We start from the raw sequence: 17,011 nt of genomic DNA, 5'->3' as shown, positions 1-17,011 counted from the left end.
CAATAATACATTATTGGATTTTTCCATTGTGTTAATGATGGTGTTTTTAGTATATGTTTTTTCGAAGATGACAGATGAGAAGAGAATTGTCCAGCCCATTGGGTGTCTCACTACAGCCATATAACATGTCTTGAAATATACAGACAGACGTATTAAAAGTAAGTTTACATTGTATTACTCCTGACAGCCAATTTTCTAACTCCGCCCATAACTTTCAGACTTATTCCCAGACGGCATGGATTATTGAGTCATTATTAGTTTTACACTTAAGACATGCCTCTGCTGTTGTGCTTTAAAATTTGTTAATTTTATCTCTTGTATAATAAATTCTGTACATTACTTTATACTGGATTAAGCGTGCATTTTCGTTAACTGTAATTTCGTTAGTTATGCTACAGCTTTTCCTCCATCTTGTGTCAACATCAGTTCTTTTTAAGTCTTGGTTCCAATAGTTTATATATTTTTCTAAGAGATTGTTAGTTGGATAGGCTCTCTGCAAGGTTTACTATATCTTACCTATCATGTGAACATCCTTTTATGACTCAAATAATTCCCCCTGATGTCCAAAAGATTTCAAATCTAAATTTCAATATTTGAACTGATCTACATTTGTTAGTCCAAAATGTGTTTTTTAATTCTGTCATGGAAATACATTTATCCAAGGATTGTTCCATACGGTTGTGTTTCTAGGGAGTGATATTGGTTCTTGTAGAATACGTCCTTCCATATTGTTATAGTGTTCTAAACTATGAAGTTGTTCTTAGCTTTTGTCGTGGCTGAATCAGATTTAGCAAGGTAACATAGATAGATAAGATGTTATTTTCATCATATGCTTGTGAGATACTTGTCATTAGAATCTTCTGAGCTAGGGATTGGTAACTTGGGGCCAGAGAGGGGAGAGGTCAGGCTTGTCTTCATAAGTCAATGTATCTGTTAAACCATGTGGTGCTAAGTAGAATATTAGAAGGGGAGGAGGACAGAGTGGAACGTTGTTTTCTTATGGGAACGTTGTTTGTAACTATTCCTAAACCATGTGACGGGATGGAGTTATTAATTGGGGAACCAGTTAGTTATCTCATACAATGTCTGTACGCCAGTCACTCCCTACTTTTCTCATAGGGGGAAGGAGTTTGGCAGTGTTTGGAACCATTGTATTTCCCCTCTGAGGTTGCCCTTATCTTGACCTAGTATTTGACCTAAGAGGCTCACTGTCTGATTTTGAGTTTGTCCAGGTTTGGGAATATCTAGAAATGACAATTGATATATGCCATTGGATGAGGTAATGGTTGGCAGACAGTGAAGTACCAAGCATGAGATTTAAACCTTGTCTTGGGAGATCAAACTGAACAATGATTTATAGCTGATGCTGTCTAGCGATAGGATACTCCTCTTTCGGGTAAAGGATTCTTTGTAAGTTGAGAGGGGTGTATCTTGGCTATAAATGAAACTAAGAATTGTTTTGTAAGCACTCTCAGATAATTCATTTATAGACACTGAATTGATCTGAGAGTCAAAAAGGGCTTTGGTGAAGCTTGTATATATATTAAAGATGGAATATATAATTTAACTCTGACTTGTGTGTGGTTGGCTCTCTCTCTCTCTTTATTGAGTAATAGAGGAAATTACCACGACACTTTATCCTCTGAAAATAGACATGCGCATATTTAATATGTACCTATTGTTCCTCTTTCGAACGTAAAATCCTTGGGTAGTGAGTTCATACAATTCCATGTCTGGAAAGTTAAAACTTTCCTTTTTATTTTATATATTTTATTTACCCATATTGTCTTTTATTTACTGAAAATAAATTGAAAACCTTTGGGAGCCATGCCATTCTAAAGAGTTATGGGAACATTTTTCAATTGAATTATATCTGCTTTGCTATTGTTGAGTAATGGAATAAAGTTATCTTCATATATTTGTTTTTTGTTGTTACTTATTAAGCATCCTAAGTATCTCAGATTTTTTGTGTTCCACTTAAAGGACTACTGTATATCATGAGTTATTATTTATCTTTTTCCTATTGCCATTATTTAGTTTTTCTCCACATTTATTTTAGATCCTGAGACTAGAGTATTCTGAAAATATTTTTAGCAAAATTGTGTTTTCAATATTGGTCAGGTGCATCAGGAGATCATCTGCAAATACGTTTAGTTGCTATTCATCTTTACCAATACTGATGATACCTGTTACGTTTGGGTCCGATCGGATTCTTTCTGCAAGCGGTTCAATTGCAAGTGCAAACAGGAGGGGGGAGAGGGGACATCCCTGTCTTGTGCCTTTTCCAAAAGCAATTTCATCAGAGAATGTATTATTTGTGTCTATTTTTGGTTCAGGACATTCATACAATATTTTTTATAAAATGTATTATTTCTGCTGGAAAGTTCAAAGCTTCCAAAGTTTTGAATAGAAAAGGACATTCAAGACGGTCCTTTTCGGCATCAACAGCCATTATTAATCAATCTATAGATCTTTTTTTTGCATGTTGTATTAATCTGAAACATGTTCTTGTATGTTCGTAAGTGTCTATTTTTAATAAACCCTCTTTTATTGATCTAGTCTGGTAAGAGACTTTTACCCTGTTTATAAGCTTTTTAAAAATCATTTTATGGTCATAATTTATTACATTTATGGGTCTATAATCAGCAGGAGACTCCAGATTTTCCTGGTTTTAATATAACTGAAATATCTGTTTGATACATGGAACGAGGAAGTACTAAATTGAGTGACATGTGTGTTGTCATTTGTTTAAATGGAGGGGCTATTTTGTCCCAAAATGTTGAATAGAATTCTATGTGGAAGACATCCATACCTGGTGGTTTTAACACTATCTAATATGTCTTCATGGGTGATCTCTGTTTGTAGTGATTATTGTCTTGTCTGCTGATCAATGCTTTAGAGTTGTTGACTCTAAGAAGGCTGTAGAATCAGTCCAAATGTTGTTTAATTCTGATTCATGTCCATTTTCATAGAAGCTTTTAAATTGTAATTAATCCCGTTGTTGTTCCAAATTACCACTGTTGTATCTTTATCTTTTAAAATGATAACTGGTTTAGCATGTATTCATTCTGTTAGTGCTGCGAGATATTTGCCAGGTTAATTTGCCATTAAGGAATATTCTTCATTTGAGTTTAACCTGTAGATGTTGGCTCTCTTCAAAAGTAAAATATAATATTTCTGCTTAAGTTCAGAAATGTTATTTTCAATTTTCTTGTACAGGATTTCTATGTGCTTTTTCTAAGATAGTGATTTATTTTTTATTACATTTTAATTTCTAAATCAGATTGAACTTTTGCAGAGTATGAGATTGTCATTCCCCTAATGTACGCCTTAAAGGCATCCCAAAATTATGTGTGTGTGTGGGGGGGGGGGGGCGCTTTTCTCTGTCCTCTATATCTACATTTGTAGTGGTAAAGGTTTTTATTTGGTTGTTTACGTATTTAATGCATTTCGCATCCAGAAGGTGCGCTCTGTTCATTCTGTTATAATTATGTCGCTGACGGGCAGATCCGTTACCCAACAAAATAATATCCATTTATTAATCCTAATTGTTTTTATGACTTCAGTAGGCTATTATTCCTCTTTTCCTGCATTAATTCATTTGCCTGCATGTATATTCAACATTTGGCTAAAAAGAAACCAACCATGCCTCGTCTCCTCTCTCCTAGTCTCCTCTCCACTAGTCTCCTCTCCCCTAGTATCCTCTCTCCTAGTCTCCTCTCTCCATCCTCCTCTCTCCTAGTCTCCTCTCTCCATTCTCCTCTCCCCTAGTCTCCTCTCCCCTAGTCTCCTCTCCCCTAGTCTCCTCTCCACTAGTCTCCTCTCTCCTAGTCTCCTCTCTCCTAGTCTCCTCTCTCCATCCACCTCTCTCCTAGTCTCCTCTCTCCTAGTCTCCTCTCTCCATTCTCCTCTCTCCTAGTCTCCTCTCCCCTAGTCTCCTCTCTCCATCCTCCTCTCCCATAGTCTCCTCTCCCCTAGTCTCCTCTCCCCTAGTCTCCTCTCTCCTAGTCTCCTCTCTCCTAGTCTCCTCTCCCCTAGTCTCCACTCCACTAGTCCCCTCTCTCCTAGTCTCCTCTCCCTTAGTCTCCTCTCTTCATCCTCCTCTCCCCTGGTCTTCTCTCTCCTAGTCTCCTCTCTTCAGCCTCCTCTCCCCTAGTCTCCTCTCTTCATCCTCCTCTCTCCTCTCTCCATCCTCCTCTCCCCTGGTCCCCTCTCCCCTAGTCTCCTCTCTCCTAGTTTCCTCTCCCCATCCTCCTCTATCCTAGTCTCCTCTCTCCTAGTTTCCTCTCCTCTCTCCTAGTTTCCTCTCCCCATCCTCCTCTCTCCTAGTCTCCTCTCTCCTAGTCCCCTCTCTTCATCCTCCTCTCCCCTGGTCTCCTCTCTCCTAGTCTCCTCTCCCCTAGTCTCCTCTCTCCTAGTCTCCTCTCTCCTAGTCTCCTCTCTCCTAGTCTCCTCTCTTCATCCTCCTCTCCCTTGGTCTCCTCTCTCCTAGTCTCCTCTCTCCTAGTTTCCTCTCTCCATCCTCCTCTCTCCTAGTCTCCTCTCTCCTAGTCTCCTCTCTCCATCCTCCTCTCTCCTAGTCTCCTCTCTCCACCCTCCTCTCCCCTGGTCTCCTCTCTCCTAGTCTCCTCTCTCCTAGTTTCCTCTCTCCATCCTCCTCTCTCCTAGTCTCCTCTTTCCATCCTCCTCTCTCCTAGTCTCCTCTCTTCTGACTCAGAATGCTGAGGAGGCTTCTTATTTTTCACTGTGTCAGTGGGAATCTATAGTATCTGCATCTAACACACTGTGTCAGTGGAGGCTCCTCAGAGGAGGAAGGGGAGGACCATCCTCCTCAGTGAATTTCATTTGTTTTTTTATTGGAAAACATTCAAAAAGTTATCCTTTTTAGATAAAACTATACTACATATAATCACGTCACCAAATCGTTTATTAAAACACACTATTTTGCAATGGTCTACAGTAGCCTCAACAGCACCCTCTAGGGTAGCACCATGGTGTAGCCAGAGGACAGCTAGTTTCTGTCCTCCTCTGGGTAGAGTGACTTCAATACAAAACCTTGGAGGCTCATGGTTCTCACCCCCTTCCATAGACTTACACAGTAATTATGACAACTTCTGGAGGACGTCCTCCAACCTATCAGAGCTCTTGCAGCATGAACTGACATGTGGTCCACCCAATCAAAGGATCAGAGAATGAATCTAGTACTGAAAGCATAAGCTACAGCTAGCTAGCACTGCAGTGTATAAAATGTGGTGAGTAGTTGACTCAAAGAGAGAAAGACAATAGTTGAACAGTTTTGAACAAATTCATTTCTTCTAATAATTAGTTCTCTAAATAATCTGATTGTCATCTTTCCTGGAATAGCTACAGAAAGTACAAAGGCGCACACTCTATTTAAAACATTTTTATTCATTAGATTGTGTATAATGTTGTATAATTTTTTTCCCCAATAGATTATTAAATATTAGATCAAAAATCTAAAATAAATGGTTTAAGATGTGGCTTGCCGTTCAATCCAGTCCCAGACGATAAGTGGGAAAATTACTAATAACATGAACAGTAAAGTGTCTGATAACAAACACCAGAGACAGCATCATCATTCAAAACATGAAACACCACGATCGGTCCCGGGGGGGGAGGGGGGGGAAGGGGGGGAGGGGGGGGGTGTATATCCCGTCATGACGCCCTATTCCCTATTACAGTACTCTACTTCTGACCAGAGCATTATGTGGTAGTGCACAATAAAAAGGGGAATTACGGTGTCATTTGGGACAAAGTCTGGAAGTATGACAGCCACTTCCTGTTCACAGTTGACCATGGTTGGAACCCTCTACCCCATGTAGTACAGGGCCCACATGGCTCGTCACTAGTAGTACACTACATCCCATATCTGTGTCAGAAATGACACTCTATCCCCTACATAATGAAGACTGGGTAGTGCACTATGTATGGAATAGGGTGCCATTTTTGGACGAAGACTATGTTATGAAAAGAGGAAGGTTTGATAGCATATATTCAGAATCCGTTCAAGATGCCGTCAGAGAAATCCCCGGTTCTTATTCAATGAACCTTTAAAAGTACTAAAATATTATTATACAGAATATATATTTCTTCACAGGAATACACAAAAAGTACAATTAGATATCAAATTATATATTGGGTTTACAAAATGACATTATAGCTTTTTGCAAATGTAATCCCTTTAGGTGAATTCTGACTCATGGCCAATCATGGTCCGTGTGTCAAATGATACCCTGTTTCCCTATATAGTGCACTACTTTCAACCATTGCCCTATGGGCCCTGGTCAAAAGTAGTGCACTATAAAGGGTAATAGGATGCCATTTGAGATGCATGCAAGGCCATCCATAGTCTCTGTATGGGGAAAGTTCTGCGTTTGCAGTTATCAGTCTTTATGGATGGGTCCTGGAGTTTATCCTGACCAGAAGAGGGAGGTTGGAGCCTATAATTAAGGCCAGGAAGAGGGAAGTTGGAGCCTATAATTAAGGCCAGGAAGAGGGAAGTTGGAGCCTATAATTAAGGCCAGGAAGAGGGAAGTTGGAGCCTATAATTAAGGCCAGGAGTTTTCCCACACCACATGGCCCATCTAACCTGGAAAAACTCCTGACCAGCTCTCCCAATTCTATGGAATTTTTTGATGGAAAAACTGGCCACCAATTCTGTTGTGTTCTAGAGCAAAACTCTCTGGAATGAACCCCAATTCTGTTGAATTGTTCTAGAGAAAAACTCTCTGGAATGAACCTGAATTTATGAGACTTGAAGAGAAAAACTCTCTGGAATGAACCCCAATTCACGAGACTTGAAGAGAAAAACTCTCTGGAATGAACCCCAATTCATGAGACTTAAATAGAAAAACTCTCTGGAACGAACCCCAATTCAAGAAAAACTCTCTGGAATGAACCCCAATTCATGAGACTTGAAGAATGAATGAACCTGAATTCATGAGAGCTGCAGGGAAAAACTCTGGGCCCTATTTATGCAATCCCACTTCATCCCACTTTATGAGTGACTGCCCAGGATCTCATCGAGGTTAATGTCTTTCATCCAGTCGTCGTTGCCAGATCCGGACTTCAGCAGCGAGTCAATGAAGTCTGAGTCAGTGTTGATCCCTGGGACGGTGTTGTCTCCCTCCTGGAGGAACTCAAAGGTCAGTCGGTTAACAGCCCTGCTGTTCTGGTTCTGGTAGCTTCCGCCAGGGTTGTGGTTATGTGTTGGGAAGACCCCGATGGTGCTGCTCCCAGCGGGAACCCTCTGCTCCGGAGAGGCCTGGTTGAGGCTTGGTAGCCCTGGCAGAGGAGGCATCATGGGTTGGCTGGGTCTGGGGTTGGTGGTGGTGGTGGAGCTGCGGAGGGCTGGGTTCAGAGGCAGCATGCCCATTTCTGGTGCCACCTGGTTGGGTGGGCCAGGGCCTATGTGCCGGGGGCCAGGAGGGTACTGGTGGCTGGACATGTCGAGCTGAGACTGGGACTGGCCCCCCTGGGGTTGGAGTGAGTTCGGGAGCCGCCTCACCCCGAGAGACCCAGGCCCCATGATGGGAGCTTTAGCTCCAGGAGGCCAGCCCATCACACCCCCCAGCCCGAGACCCTGCCCCTGACTGGGCATCCCTCCACCCTGCTGGCCTACTGATGTCCTTGAGGGATGTTGTACACTGGTAAGACCACCCACCTCAAACCCATTACCCTGGCCGTTGGGAGGACCAGGGAACCTGGACTTGTTTTGGTTGAGTCCTCCTCCGACTCCTAGCCCCATCTTGGTCTGGTTGTTGTGCTGTTGGATCTGGTGGGTGTGGGGGCCTCTTCCAAACCTCCAGTCCGTGGGAGGAGGGGTCATCTTGGACCCCGGGCCGCTGGACACGTGGCAGGACATGGATAGAAGGTCACTCTGGTCAGACCCGTTGGTCGACAACGACTGGGAGGAACTCATACCTGAATACACAGAGATTGTTTCTGATTCTGTTCTGATTGGCTCATACAGACACAAACAATGATGGAAAACCATTAACAGCCATAATACCGTTTTTTTCCCCTTCCTACATGGAAGCAATGAATGATTGAAATGAATGATGTACCTGTGAAAAGGCCGGTCGGTTGGACCATTCCTCTGGGCTGTTTATAGTCTGGTGGTGGTCTGGTTAGATGACGGTTAAACAGATCCTGGCTACTATTGCTTTTGTCCTGACACACAACAGAAAGAGACAAGGAGACAACAATGACATTTTGTATACATGTTCGAATACAACATGAGATTATCAGGGGTGGGATTGAAGGGGAACGCGTGGGAACTGTCTCTGAGTTCCCAAAGTGAAACATTTTGTAAGACAGAGATGTTAACCTAGAGCTCACAGAGTCACTGATGTTAACATGATAACCTAGAGCTCACAGAGTCACTGATGTTAACATGATAACCTAGAGCTCACAGAGTCATTGATGTTAACATGATAACCTAGAGCTCACAGAGTCATTGATGTTAACATGATAACCTAGAGCTCACAGAGTCACTGATGTTAACATGATAACCTAGAGCTCACAGAGTCATTGATGTTAACATGATAACCTAGAGCTCACAGAGTCACTGATGTTAACATGATAACCTAGAGCTCACAGAGTCATTGATGTTAACATGATAACCTAGAGCTCAGAGTCAGATGTTAACATGATAACCTAGAGCTCAGAGTCATTGATGTTAACATGATAACCTAGAGCTCAGAGTCAGATGTTAACATGATTACCTAGAGCTCACAGAGTCATTGATGTTAACATGATAACCTAGAGCTCACAGAGTCACTGATGTTAACATGATAACCTAGAGCTCACAGAGTCACTGATGTTAACATGATAACCTAGAGCTCACAGAGTCATTGATGTTAACATGATAACCTAGAGCTCACAGAGTCATTGATGTTAACATGATAACCTAGAGCTCACAGAGTCACTGATGTTAACATGATAACCTAGAGCTCACAGAGTCACTGATGTTAACATGATAACCTAGAGCTCACAGAGTCACTGATGTTAACATAATAACCTAGAGCCCACAGAGTCACTGATGTTAACATGATAACCTAGAGCTCACAGAGTCATTGATGTTAACATGATAACCTAGAGCTCACAGAGTCATTGATGTTAACATGATAACCTAGAGCTCACAGAGTCATTGATGTTAACATGATAACCTAGAGCTCACAGAGTCATTGATGTTAACATGATAACCTAGAGCTCACAGAGTCATTGATGTTAACATGATAACCTAGAGCTCAGAGTCATTGATGTTAACATGATAACCTAGAGCTCAGAGTCAGATGTTAACATGATAACCTAGAGCTCACAGAGTCATTGATGTTAACATGATAACCTAGAGCTCACAAAGTCATTGATATTAACATGATAACCTAGAGCTCACAGAGGCATTGATGTTAACATGATAACCTATAGCTCACAGAGTCATTGATGTTAACATGATAACCTAGAGCTCACACAGTCAGATGTTAACATGATAACCTAGAGCTCACAGAGTCATTGATGTTAACATGATAACCTAGAGCTCACAGAGTCATTGATGTTAACATGATAACCTAGAGCTCACAGAGTCATTGCTGTTAACATGATAACCTAGAGCTCACAGAGGCATTGATGTTAACATGATAACCTAGAGCTCACAGAGTCATTGCTGTTAACATGATAACCTAGAGCTCACAGAGTCATTGCTGTTAACATGATAACCTAGAGCTCAAAGTCATTGATGTTAACATGATAACCTAGAGCTCAGAGTCAGATATTAACATCATAACCTAGAGCTCACAAATTAATTGATATTAACATGATAACCTAGAGCTCACAGAGTCATTGATGATGTGCTGCTGCTGGGCTAGCTGTCTCTGCATGACCTGGGTCTTCCCTGGTCCTGGGGGTTTCTGCTGGGTGTTGGAGCCAGGGGCAGGGGGACGTTGGTTGGCCTGGGGCTGGGCCTGGGTCTGGGCCTGCGTCTGGGCCTGGGTCTGGGCTGACATCCCCACTAGGCTGTTGTTGGTGGGCAGACGAGGCCCAGGAGGCATCTGGTTAGAGAGGAAAGCGTTAAATAAGAGTTAAATAAGGTGATCTTTATTTCAACATAAGTGCCTTGCTCAAGGGCACAACAGCAGGAGAAAGCAGTACATGGGATCTGAAACCAAGTTGCAAGATCAATTTCAATGTTTTAATTTACATGAATAATACCTTGGTACGGAAGTATCTCTATTCAATGCATTGGTTCAGTAGCCCACTGAAGGTATTATCCCGTCAAAAACAATACAATACCACACATCTGCCACTAGAGGGCAAACCTCCATAACAAACCACAAGGATCTGGTGTGAAAATGACACCACCTCTCTGTATGGAGGCTACGGCCACTCCCCCAGAAGCAGCAACACAGACTTGGAGAGAGGTTCCTTTGGGAGGGGGCGAGACAGGGGAGAAAGGCTTCTTTCAAGGGGGAGAGGTTCTTTTTCAGGGAAAGAGAGGCTTCTTTCAGGGGGGAGGCAGGGGGGAGACTAGTCCTCCTCAAGGCAAAGCTGTTCCCTTGACAAATGGTTCTGACGAGGATGGAAATAATCCCTGAGACAGCGGGAACTGAACTGCGTGCCGACTAGGGAGGTTCAGTTTCTACCCTCCCTGCTGCTACATGACTACTGCCGCTTACCTCCCTTGAACAACCACTGCTCCTTTACCCAAAACACTGAGCTAGCAGCGCTTATCGAGGATCAGTTCCTCCCTGTCCATGTAATCTTATTAATTATTATCTAAAAGCCGAAACTGATCCTAGATCTGCACCATAACTACCGTATAACAAAGCCCTGTCTGCTTCCCAATCCCCTGATCCCCGAACAGTTCTTATTCCAATATATAAATACATATAATATATAATAAAATATCACTCCCGATCAGTTCTTATCACCCCTGCACCGTGGATACCTTGTACGTTCCAATCCCTCAGCTGATCTAGGATCAGTTGGGTTTCCCCTTGGCTGTAGTATCTCAGAGTCGCCCCTGTTCCTTATTCATTATGATCCAAAAGTGAAATGGATCCTCGATCAGCTCTCCTAAACGCTTGAATATAAAACGTTCAGTTCCCCCATGTAGGTTGTGATGTGATGGTGTTGTTGTGGTGTTGTTTGTTGTTGTGTTGTGTTCTGTTGTTGTGGTGTTGTTGTGTTCTGTTGTTGTGGTGTGTTGTGTTCTGTTGTTGTGGTGTGTTTTGTTGTTGTGTTGTGGTGTGTTGTTGTGTTCTGTTGTTGTGGTGTGTTTTGTTGTTGTGTTGTGGTGTGTTGTTGTGTTCTGTTGTTGTGGTGTGTTGTGTTCTGTTGTTGTGGTGTGTTTTGTTGTTGTGTTGTGGTGTGTTGTTGTGTTCTGTTGTTGTGGTGTGTTGTGTTCTGTTGTTGTGGTGTGTTTTGTTGTTGTGTTGTGGTGTGTTGTTGTGTTCTGTTGTTGTGGTGTGTTGTGTTTTGTGGTGTTCTGTTGTTGTGGTGTGTTTTGTTGTTGTGTTGTGGTGTGTTGTTGTGGTGTGTTTTGTTGTGTTCTGTTGTTGCATTGTGTTGTTGTGTTTTGTTGTGTTCTGTTGTTGTGTTGTGTTGTTGTGGTGTTGTGTTGTTGTTGTGGTGTTGTTGTGGTGTGTTGTTGTGTTGTGTTGTTGTGGTGTTCTGTTGTTGTTGTTGTGGTGTTGTGGTGTGTTGTTGTTGTTGTTGTGGTGTGTTGTGGTGATGTTGTTGTGGTGTGTCGTGGTGTTGTTGTGGTGTGTTGTTGTTGTTGTGGTGTGTCGTGGTGTTGTTGTGGTGTGTTGTTGTTGTGGTGTTGTGGTGTTGTGGTGATGTTGTTGTGGTGTGTCGTGGTGTTGTTGTGGTGTGTTGTTGTTGTTGTGGTGTGTCGTGGTGTTGTGTTGTTGTGGTGTGTTGTTGTTGTTGTGGTGTGGTGTTGTTGTGGTGTGGTGTTGTTGTTGTGGTGTGTTGTTGTTGTTGTGTTGTTGGTGTTGTTGTTGTTGTTGTGGTGTGGTGTTGTTGTGGTGTGGTGTTGTTGTGGTGTGTTGTTGTTGTGTTGTGCCCATGTCTGCTACCTGGTGCACATTAGGCTGAGAGCCTTAGCAGACCTGTTAATAGTTATAAAGGAACTGTTTCTTCTTCTATTGGAGATGGAGTGTAAACTACAGACAGACTTCAACCTTTATTTGGTGCCTCCAAGTGCTTGTTTTCCTACTTGCTTCAGTACCTTGCAGCCTGTATCTTCAGACTGTATTGAGTGCCTTGCCTTTAGACTGTATTGAGTACCTTGTCTTCAGACTGTATTGAGTACCTTGTCTTTAGGCAGAAATGAGTACCGTGCAGCCTGTATCTTCAGACTGTATTGAGTACCTTGTCTTCCGACAGTATTGAGTACCTTGTCTTCAGACTGTATTGAGTACCTTGTCTTCAGACTGTATTGAGTACCTTGTCTTTAGGCAGTAATGAGTACCTTGTCTTCAGACTGTATTGAGTACCTTGTCTTCAGACAGGTATTGAGTACCTTGCCTTTAGGCAGTAATGAGTACATTGTCTTCAGACTGTATTGAGTACCTTGCCTTTAGGCAGTAATGAGTACCTTGTCTTCAGACTGTATTGAGTACCTTGCCTTTAGGCAGTAATGAGTACCTTGTCTTCAGACTGTATTGAGTACCTTGCCTTTAGGCAGTAATGAGTACCTTGCAGCCTGTGTCTTCAGACTGTATTGAGTACCTTGTCTTTAGGCAGTAATGAGTACCTTGTAGCCTGTGTCTTCAGGCAGTATTCAATAATATTTTGATTTTTTTAATCGGTTTTTCACTGGTAATTTACTTATAGAATTAGAAATAATAGTACCAACAATTAGTGTTTGATCAACCTGCTTTTACTTTGATGTGAATTATATTTTTAATATTTACATACAGAGCCTTTTGGAAAGTATTCAGCCGACATGACCTTTTCCACATGTTTGGTTACAGCCTTATTCTAAAACGGATGACCAAAAAACTATCCTCAGCAATCTACACACAATACCCCATAATGACAAAGCAAAAACAGGTTTTTATACATTTTGGAAAATGTATTACAAATGAAAAAACAGAAATACCTTATTTACATAAGTATTCAGACCCTTTGTTATGAGACTCGACATTGAGCTCAGTTGCATCCTGTTGCCATTGATCATCCTTGGTAAATTCAATTGATTGGACATGATTTGTAAAGGCACACACCTGTCTATATAAGATCCCACAGTTGTCAGTGCATGTCAGAGCAAAAACCAAGCCATGAGGTCGAAGGAATTGTCCGTAGAGCTCCGAGACAGGATTGTGTCGAGGCACAGATCTGGGGAAGGGTACCAAGACTCTTCCTAGAGCTGGTCGCCCGGCCAAACTGAGCAATCGGGGGAGAAGGGCCGTGGTCAGGGAGGTGACCAAGGACCCGATGGTCACTCTGAGAGCTCTAGTTCCTCTGAGATGAGAGAACCTTCCAGAAGGACAACCATCTCTGCAGCACTCCACCAATCAGGCCTTTGTGGTAGAGTGGCCAGACGGAAGCCACTCTTCAGTAAAAGATACATGACGGCTCACTTGGAGTTTCCCAAAATGCACCTTAAGACTCTCAGATGATGAGAAACAAGATTCTCTGGTCTGATGAAACCAAGATTGAACTCTTTGGTCTGATTGCTAAGCGTCACGTCTGGAGGAAACCTGGAACCATCCGAAGGTTCACCTTTCAACAAAGTACTGCGTAAAGGGTCTGAATACTTATGTAAATGTGATATTTCCGAGGGGGTTTTATTATAAATTTGCTAAAATTTATAAAAACCTGTTTTTGCTTTGTCATTATGGGTTATTGTGTGCAGATTGATGAGGGGGAAAAAATGATTTCATACATTTTAGAATAAGGCTGTAACGTAACAAAATGGGGTCTGAATACTTTCCAAATGCACAGTGTGTACGTCAGAATCTTAATGTTGTACCCTTTTCCCTAATCCCTACCCTTAGGGCTCTGGTCAAAAGTCTCTATATAGTGTGCTAGGATACCATTTAGGACACATTCAGAATCACTAAACAGGTTTCCATCTTTTTATGGGAACAAAGTACGTCGGGGGAAAAAAAGGCCTGATGGAAACAAAACATTTGTCGGTAAACTTCCCAAATGTCGACAAACCAAAATAAGCTAGAGAAGGTGGGATATTTTTGTGTCAGTAAAATGTATTATGCTTGAAATGGCCTTGGAAACACTTTCCCGTGCAAATATTGATATAATAACTATTATATCGAAGTCAACTTGGAGTCAGGTATGTGTTGTGCGGTCCTCCCACTGCAACTCGGGAAAGCAAGCAGTTCATTAGGCTACAGATTATATAAATTATCATGAACATGAAAGCGTGGTGAAAGGGAACTGTAGAGAAAATAACCAGAAGACAAAACATCCACTGTAGAGAAAAGACGTGGAGGTCAATGTCTGGGACCGACTGCCTCTGAGACGAACAAACAAAAGCCTGAGAGGAATAGCGAAGATAAAGTGTATGTACTCAGTTCGCAGATTTCTCAATGATGTTGTACAAAAGAACAGATGGCAATAAAGTCACAGTCAGAGACAGAAAAAGAGACAGAGAAGCTGTATCACAAATGTTGACATTTTCCCTAAATACAATGGCAACATCATCTATATACTACTAAATACTACTACAACATCATATAAATACATCTATATACATCTAAATACTACTGCATCATCATCTATATACATCTAAATACTACTGCATCATCATCTATATACATCTAAATACTACTACAACATCATATATATACATCTAAATACTACTACAACAACATCTAAGTAATCTATATACTACTAAATACTACTACAACATCATATAAATACATCTATATACATCTAAATACTACTGCATCATCATCTATATACAACTAAATACTACTGGAGCATCATCTATATACAACTAAATACTACTACAACATCATATAAATACATCTATATACATCTAAATACTACTGCATCATCATCTATATACAACTAAATACTACTGCATCATCATCTATATACAACTAAATACTACGGCATCATCATCTATATACAACTAAATACTACTACAACAAAATCTAAATAATATATATACTACTAAATACTACTGCATCATCATCTATATACTACTAAGCACTACTGCATCATCATCTATATACTACTAAATACTACTGCATCATCATCTATATACTACTAAGCACTACTGCATCATCATCTATATACTACTAAATACTACTGCATCATCATCTATATACTACTAAATACTACTGCATCATCATCTATATACTACTAAATACTACTGCATCATCATCTATATACATCTATATACTACTAAATACTACTACAACATCATCTAAGTAATCTATATACTACTAAATACTACTACAACATCATCTAAGTAATCTATATACTACTAAATACTACTACACCATCGTCTAAATCACCTAAATTCTACTACAAAATCATCTTAAGACTTTCTCCCTCCCTCTCTCGGTCTTTCTCCCTCCCTCTCTCAGTCTTTCTCCCCCCTCTCTTGGTCTTTCTCCCTCCCTCTCTCGGTCTTTCTCCCTCCCTCTCTCGGTCTTTCTCCCTCCCTCTCTCGGTCTTTCTCCCTCCCTCTCTCGGTCTTTCTCCCTCCCTCTCTCGGTCTTTCTCCCTCCCTCTCGGTCTTTCTCCCTCCCTCTCTCGGTCTTTCTCCCTCCCTCTCTCGGTCTTTCTCCCTCCCTCTCTCGGTCTTTCTCCCCCCTCTCTCGGTCTTTCTCCCTCCCTCTCTCGGTCTTTCTCCCTCCCTCTCTCGGTCTTTCTCCCTCCCTCTCTCGGTCTTTCTCCCTCCCTCTCTCGGTCTTTCTCCCTCCCTCTCTCGGTCTCTCCATTTTCTCTCTCTCTTCCCTCTCTCAATTCAATTATTGAAATGTTTAAAAAAAAATGATTTCATTTTTATTTACCAGGTAGGCCAGTTGAGAACAAGTTCTCATTTACAACTGCGATCTGGCCAAGATAAAGCAAAACAGTGTGACAAAAACAAGAACACAGAGTTACACATAAAAAACATAGTCAATAACACAATACAAAAATCTATGTACAGTGTGTGCAAATGTAGTAAGATCAGGGTGGTAAGGCAATAAATAGGCAATAGAGGTGAAATAATTACAATTTAGCATTAACACTGGTGTGATAGATGTGCAGATGATGATGTGCAAGTAGAGATACTGGGGTGCAAAAGAGCAACAAAAAAAAAATAACAATATGGGGATGAGGTAGTTGGGTGTGCTATTTACAGATGGGCTGTGTACAGGTACAGTGATCTGTAAGCTGCTCTGACAGCTGATGCTTTAAGTTAGAGAGGGAGATATGAGTCTCCAGCTTCATTGATTTTTGCAAATCGTTCCAGTCATTGGCAACAGAGAACTGGAAGGTAAGGTGGCCAAAGTAGGTGTTGGCTTTGGGGATGACCAGTGAAATATACCTGCTGGAGCTCGTGCTACGGGTGGGTGTTGCTAAGGTGACCAGTGAGCTGAGATAAGGCGGGGGTTTACCTAGCAGAGACTTGTAGATGACCTGGAGCCAGTGGGTTTGGCGACGAATATGTAGTGAGGGCCAGCCAACGAGAGCGTACAGGTCGCAGTGGTGGGTAGTATAAGAGGCTTTGGTGACAAAACGGATGGCACTGTGATAGACTACATCCAATTTGCTGAGTAGAGTGTTGGAGGCTATTTTGTAAATGACATCGCCGAAGTCAAGGATCGGTAGGATAGTCAGTTTTACGAGGGTATGTTTGCAGCATGAGAGAAGGAGGCTATGTTGCGAAATAGGAAGCCGATTCTAGATTTAATTTTGGATTTAATTTTGGATTGGAAATGCTTAATGTCAGTCTGGAAGGAGAGTTTACAGTCTAACCAGACACCTAGGTATTTGTAGTTGTCCACATATTCTAAGTCAG

General features: G+C 41.6%; 1 protein-coding gene across 1 annotated transcript in view; it reads right to left on the bottom strand.

Annotated features, from left to right (window-relative positions):
* Positions 1 to 5,389: 5,389 nt before the first annotated feature.
* maml2 (mastermind like transcriptional coactivator 2) overlaps positions 5,390 to 17,011 on the bottom strand; it is a 130,030-nt gene continuing 118,408 nt past the window's right edge. Inside the window, exons 3-5 of the mRNA XM_071358200.1 lie at positions 9,855 to 10,070; positions 8,088 to 8,193; positions 5,390 to 7,944 (exon numbers count right to left, since the gene is read on the bottom strand). Coding sequence (XP_071214301.1) covers positions 7,019 to 7,944; positions 8,088 to 8,193; positions 9,855 to 10,070 — 1,248 coding nt within the window. The 3' untranslated portion in view covers positions 5,390 to 7,018. The remainder of the gene's footprint in view (positions 7,945 to 8,087; positions 8,194 to 9,854; positions 10,071 to 17,011) is intronic.

Source organism: Salvelinus alpinus, chromosome 21, assembly GCF_045679555.1.
Source record: "Salvelinus alpinus chromosome 21, SLU_Salpinus.1, whole genome shotgun sequence".
Taxonomy (NCBI): domain Eukaryota; kingdom Metazoa; phylum Chordata; class Actinopteri; order Salmoniformes; family Salmonidae; genus Salvelinus; species Salvelinus alpinus.
This window is presented reverse-complemented; position numbering and strand designations above follow the sequence as displayed.